This window comes from Benincasa hispida, chromosome 1, assembly GCF_009727055.1.
Source record: "Benincasa hispida cultivar B227 chromosome 1, ASM972705v1, whole genome shotgun sequence".
NCBI lineage: Eukaryota > Viridiplantae > Streptophyta > Magnoliopsida > Cucurbitales > Cucurbitaceae > Benincasa > Benincasa hispida.
The window spans coordinates 18,369,660-18,376,240 of NC_052349.1; the positions used below are offsets into that span (position 1 = coordinate 18,369,660).

General features: G+C 27.8%; 2 protein-coding genes across 2 annotated transcripts; both read left to right on the forward strand.

The window, feature by feature from the left end:
- Nucleotides 1-1,673: 1,673 nt before the first annotated feature.
- On the forward strand, nt 1,674-2,354 carry LOC120076185. The gene has a single exon (XM_039029951.1). The coding sequence runs from the start codon at nt 1,674-1,676 to the stop codon at nt 2,352-2,354; it is 681 nt and encodes a 226-aa protein (XP_038885879.1).
- Nucleotides 2,355-5,703: 3,349 nt separating this feature from the next.
- LOC120070973 (translocator protein homolog) lies at nt 5,704-6,262 on the forward strand. Its single transcript, XM_039022945.1, has one exon. The coding sequence runs from the start codon at nt 5,744-5,746 to the stop codon at nt 6,260-6,262; it is 519 nt and encodes a 172-aa protein (XP_038878873.1). The 5' UTR covers nt 5,704-5,743.
- Nucleotides 6,263-6,581: the final 319 nt, after the last annotated feature.

Sequence of the window (6,581 nt, forward strand, 5' to 3'; positions counted from 1 at the left end):
ACTAATGCACGTTTTGTGTATCTGAACACACATAAATAGTTTTACAATATATTTTCATATATGGTATGTGTTTGAAAACATAAACTCATAATTTGCTTGGAAAACTACTTTGTAAATAGCTAGCATGAGGTACTTTGTAAATAATCTTTCTTAAAATCATGGTTTCTTTAAAAACATTGTAAATACTTAGTCACTCATAACTTTAGGACTACTCCTTAAAGGTTGATATGCTTCCAGCAATGGTGTCAAAACCGTGGACATAAAAGCATAATTTAGCTACTAGCATTGGTCTCCCTTTTGAGACTAACTTTGACTTAAGCTTTGTGTTTAGCCTTCCTCTAGAAGAATTTCACTCAAACGCATACCTGGCTATAGATCAAGTACTTAAAAATTTCCTTGAGACTTTGGCTCTTGCTATGCGTCCAACACACTTTGTCAACACACTCCCACTTGTGCAACCAACACTTGCTCTAAATGTTCCTTCAGTCGCACATGGTTTTCACAAAAGGCCTCCATGTGTCCTAGCATTCAATGCTTATTTTTCTTTTCAAGAAGGTCCTTGCGAAAAGAAATTCATATTAAAAATCATATTAGACTTGCAATGCTTACTTCAAAGATACTCATTGAGAACATCTAAAAATAAAAATTTTCATGTATAAGAGTGACTTTGACTATAGATATACAAAAACATTAAAATAAAAATTATTCAATACCAAAATAGGAATATATTTACTTGATAATTTGAATAATAGTACAATTTTTTATTTCTAACGATATGGAATTGTTTTATAAAAACACAAAAATAATAATTAAAAAATTATAATAATTAAAACAAAACTAGATAATGTTTATTACATGTTAAAATTTCGTATATTTTAAAATTCTAATTAAAACCATGAGAAATCTCATGTTTCTTAGCTAGTAATAGAAAAAATGGTAAAAATGAATTATAAATTTTCGTCATATGGATATTAAGTCATTAACATTAAATTAAAAATGTCTCATTAAAATGTTATATCATATAAATGCCTAATCTATTAATATAACCTATTTATAAATTATAAAATGAATGTTTATAAATTATTATTGTTATAATAATAAAAAAAAATCACAAATAAAAATAATGTCAAATTATTTATAGAAATAGCAAAAAAAATACTGATGGACATTTATAGACTTCTATCAACATCTATCATATAATATCAATTATAGAATTCTATTAATTTCTATTATTAATAAATACTAATAGACTTCTATTAACTTCTATCAACTTCCATCAAAGAAGATTAAATTTTGTTATTTTGTATAAATAATTTTTTTATTTTTTTATTTTATTTTTGAAAATCTCAAGATGCATATTATTATGATAATAAAAAAATGGTAAAATGAGAAGAAAAAAAAGTAGCGGTAAATGATAATATATGAACAATATTTTTCCTAAACAAAAGAAGCAGTAAAAAGAATAATAAAAAAAAAATAATAAAACTAAAACTAAAAAAGCGGTAAAGATAAAATATTTGATATTCCTATTACTAAAAGGAAAAAGAAAAAAATTGAAAGTATAAAAGGGAGATGAGAAAAGTTTGAATTATATATTTACTTACATCTTAAACGTACCGAAGCAACAAAAGTCTTAAATCATCGCTCTCTCTGTTTGATCGCTACAAACAAAGATGTGTGAAGAAGTAAGTAAAATAGCTTCATCCTTCCTTAGTCATGATTCTATTAATGAAGCTATAGATAATTTGAGGTTTCTTAGAGATGTTGGCGACACCGATTTACATGTTCTAAAGCGTATTCTCCCACATTGCACTGTTGATCAATTGTTGCATATAGAGAACTCTTCTAAAGGAAGAGATCTCACACTTGTAACTGACAAGCTGTGGAAAAACTTCTATGTAAAAAAGTTTGGTAAAAATGATTTTGATCTTGCGATTGAGAGGATGAAATATAAGAAAGAGTCATTTAAATGGAAGCAATTATATGAGGCAAAGATGGAGGCATTAGAAAAGAAGGCAATGGAAATTGAGGCTCGATATAAACAAAATTGTCAAAAGGAAAACGCTCGAAAACAAAGTCGTAAAATAATATTTTGTGAGGACGTTTCTTCTTCGAACAATAAGAAAGGGAGATCTGAAGGAACTATCAAGTCTGAATGTAATACCACAGAGAGTAAGATTTTGAAGAAGCCAAATAGAGAAGCACAAATGTGTCAAGTTTCATCTGGAGGGACAACCAAACCTGGACACCGTACTAAGCAAAGCAAGATATTGAAAAAGGCAAAGAGAGAAGCGTTGCAGTGTATAGAGACGAAGAATGTAATAGCTTTTCGAAGAAATGCAATGCAGAAATAGTGTTAGTTTTGGATCAACAACAAATCATCATTCATGTGGCTTGAAGATAAATAATATCTCTATTATCTTTGATCTTTTTTTTTTCTTCAATATGATTACACTATAATGTTTATATTCAATAAGAATGATCTTTATTTAGTTTTTGTGACTCATTTTATGAATTTTATACTCTTTTTTCAATATACATATTCAAAGGCATCTATATGGAAATAAAATTACAACATTTATATCACTAGATTGGAGTTTGTTACTACAATGGATTAAATCACCGAACCAATTGAAACTATATATAATTTAACTATGTCTTGCAGTAATCTACTTTAAACATAAATTCTCACGACTTTGATTTTTGAACCATTAAAAATGTTTTGTACCATTATCTTTCATTATATATTATCTATCTCATTCTTTTTCAATTAACATGAGGACTTTGTATACAATATACAACCTCTTTAAATTTTTAATGTCCGAGTAATCCTCGAAGCAAAATCATATAACCAAAGGCAAATTCCCAATCGGCCCGCACGGGAGAACATAAGGTCAAATGATTTTCAACTAAACTTTGTTGAATGGTCTGTTGTGGTTTATATTTTTGTTTCCCAACAAAAAAAATTTGAATTTACTCTTTTCAAGCTAGCGGCATACCTTAAATTTAAACCTATACATCTTTTTTTCTTTCTTTCTTTCTTTTTTTTTTTTTTTTTTCTAAAAATACTACTTTGATCTTGCTCTCTTGGAATAAGACAATATTTTAAGAAATAGTTACAAATATAGGAATCAGATTTAAAGTATTAACAGATAAAGTATAATAAAAAAAATTATAGATATAAAAAAAATTAGATTTAACTTTTTGAGTCTATCAACGATAGATTATATCACTAATAGGAATCTATTAAGTCTATTACTTATAAATTTTGTTATATTTATATATATTTTTTTTGTAAAAAATGTAATTATATATTTAATTATTAATCTTAAAAATACTACTTATTGTAATTATCCAATGGATAAGTTTGAAACTTGATACATATTAATAAAAATATTTTCTTAAGAAATGCAATATTAATAAATAAATATAACTCAGATCTGAATAAATTTTATTGAAGCTCACTACTTTAACAAGTATTAAAGTAAAAAAAAAAAAAAGATCCTTAGAACTTGCTAATTTCAATAAATTTAAATGTAAGTGATAAAAATTTAAGTTTAATTAATCACAAATTAAATACTAAATCACTTTATGAAAACTCATAAATTATATACGATGCGTGTGTTTTAAAATTCCTTGAATGCTCTACATATATTTCTTGATTGTTTTTTTAATGAAAACTTATTGAAGGTTGAAAATTGCAACATTTTATCAAAGATTTGAAATTAAGTTAGATGTGGTGTAATTTTGATGAAATTAAAAATTTTATGAGAAAAATGGAATTTTTAGAGTAGAATAGATTTCCACTTAAAAATGATTTTTTAGAAAAATTTTGCTGGTACATGATTTTTTTTTTTTTTTTTATAATAGATTTGTGAATTTTAATATTTGTCAAAGACAAAATTGAAAGTTGACATATTAAGATATGTTTGTGAGTGATTCTAAAATTGTTAAAAATCATATTTTCCATTTTCAAAACCACTTTTAATAATTTAAAACCAATTTTGACGATGAAAATCTATATATCTATAGTATATTTAAAAGTCTTTAGGGAGAAATTTTTTTTGGTCATTTTTGCCCTATTATTTGTATATTAAATTTTATTTACTTTTCTCTTATTTTTTTTTCTAAATTTTCTTCCACCATAGAAATTTCTTTATTCTCACCAACAATCTCATAAGATGTAAAATGTTTTTAAGAATTTTAAAACTTAGAAAATGAAAAACTTAATAACAATTTTTTTTTTCAAAAATCAATCCTAAAATCATTGATTTTGATTGTTTTGATGGTTAAATAATTATAAAAAAATAAATGGTTCACATAAATGAAAAATTATGAGAAGAATGTATAAATTATTTAGAAAATGTAAATATTGATTTTTTTAAATAACTATATAATTTATGATTTATCTTGAATTTCAAAAGTTTACATATTAGTAGTATCTCAATTATCCTCCTACTCTATTCAATTCCACTTTTTTCTCTCTCTCTTAACTTATCTTTTCTACCTGTATCTCTCTCTTACGACAAAAAAATTAATTCCATGAATTGAATCTTTAATCTTTTAGCCATTTATTGAGACCATGTCTTCTTTTTTACCAATAGGTCAATCCAGGATGGTTATTCAATCTAACCAAATAAACTCGTAATATTAAAAAGATTTGAATATCACAAGTTTCTTAATTTATTTCAGCAATTTAATTCTAGAATTTATATCTTGAGCTTAATTTATAACTTGAATGTCAAAAGTTTTAGAATTTTAAGAGTTTTCGTAACTATCTTCACTCTTGACACTATAATATAAAAAGTTGTCCTCTCAAATGTTTCTACAAAAATGAAAGGTTTTGGTTTGTTATACTCTCATTTGTGCATTGATTTAGTGTGTTGGTGCTCACTAACATAGCACACTAAGTCTTTTACCTGAGTGTTTATTTTTTTCTTCTCATATTTATTCCCTTTTTTCCTTCTAAATGAAAGATCGAAACAACTTGAATCAAATCACTTGATATTTTTTCAACCATAACAATAAGTCTTTGATTAGAATGCATATCAAAAGCTTCGTGTACGTCAATACTTGGATAATGGCCACCAATCATGATAACGTCATTTATTATTGTCATAAGGAAGTATCATTGTGAAGTTGTATTGTTTTAAAAAAAGGACATGTTACTTTACAAGTAATTTATATTATTATAAGTATAACCAATCTAATATTTTATATTAAAATAAAATGAAATATTATAAATTTAATAAAATAAACTGGAAACATGTCACGTGGAAGGCACGTCTTAAAAACTAGTTGTATTTAGAAGTGTAAAATCGAATATTAAATTAATTTTGAGTAATAAAAATTATGTTTCAAGTGATTTTGAACAATTTGGTGAGATATCGAATATGTACTACATATTTTTTTCTTAAAGTTTAGGGAGCATATAGAGATTAAGAATTTAGGGATGAAATATATAAGTATGAGAATGTTCAAGGGTGTAAATGGAAAGTTATGAAAATAGAGGACTAAATTGGTAGGTCTACAATATTATGAATTCTTGGAAGAAGAAATTGCGCCATGCAAATGCAACGGGAGGTCCTAATGAAAAGAAAAAAGAAACACCTGATTTTTCTCCGTAACGTTCAATCTTTCCTTTAATATCTCAAAATTCATTCCCCATTTTCGCTCTAATTTTCCAATCCCTCTATTCACAATCTCAATCCTCTGTCTCGAATCAAATCAACCTAATTCAACAATGTCTTCTTCCAATCCGCCGTTCAAATCCAGACCAGAATCCAAATACACAAAGGCCAAGAGAGCCCTCCGATCCCTCGCCGTCTCCGTCGCCATTCCTCTTTCCCTCACAATCGCCGTCATCTTCCTTTTCGGCCGCTCCGCTCGCCATTTCCCCAACCGGAACCGTCCGATTTGGATAGGGCCGCTCTGGCTTCTACATCTCTCCTCAATTGGCTCCTCCTTTCTAATCGGCCTCGCCGCTTGGCTGGTCTGGGCGGACGGTGGTTTCCACGGCGGTTCTAATGCTCTTCCGCTCTACATCGCGCATCTTTCTCTTAGCGTCGTTTGGAATCCTCTGGTGCTTGTGATTCGCTCTGTTGTGCTTGCGTTTCTGTTCTGCGTTTTGGATTTTGTGACTCTGTTTGCTTGTTATCGGACCTTCAAGCGAGTCAATCCCTTCGCTAAGGATCTGATTAAACCTTGTCTGGCTTGGACTGCGTATCTCTCTGCTGTTACTTACGTGTTCATTGATCTTTGATTGAGGTTTTCTTTTTGTCATTGAAAAAGATTTGGTTATCACATTGTTTTTAGGATGTTGTAGAATTTTTTTGACGAGACAGTACAAAGAAATCGTTAGGAGATTGAAAGGAAGCTTGTAGAATTAGGGGTATTGATTGGGTTCAAGAGCTCTTAATCGAAACGTAGGTTTGAGTTTTCATGGTGAAATTTTTGTTTCTATATATTTTGAGACTACAGCGATATTGATTTCGTATTGAGCTTAAAGTGTATTTTTTATGTATTTCTTTTTATCAGTGAACTTTTGTTTTAATTATTAGTTCTTTCTTTTGTAAGTTATT

Excerpts from the sequence above, each read along its gene's own strand:
- LOC120076185 (XM_039029951.1), top strand. The coding sequence starts at position 1,674 with ATGTGTGAAGAAGTAAGTAAAATAGCTTCATCCTTCCTTAGTCATGAT.
- LOC120070973 (XM_039022945.1), top strand. The coding sequence starts at position 5,744 with ATGTCTTCTTCCAATCCGCCGTTCAAATCCAGACCAGAATCCAAATAC.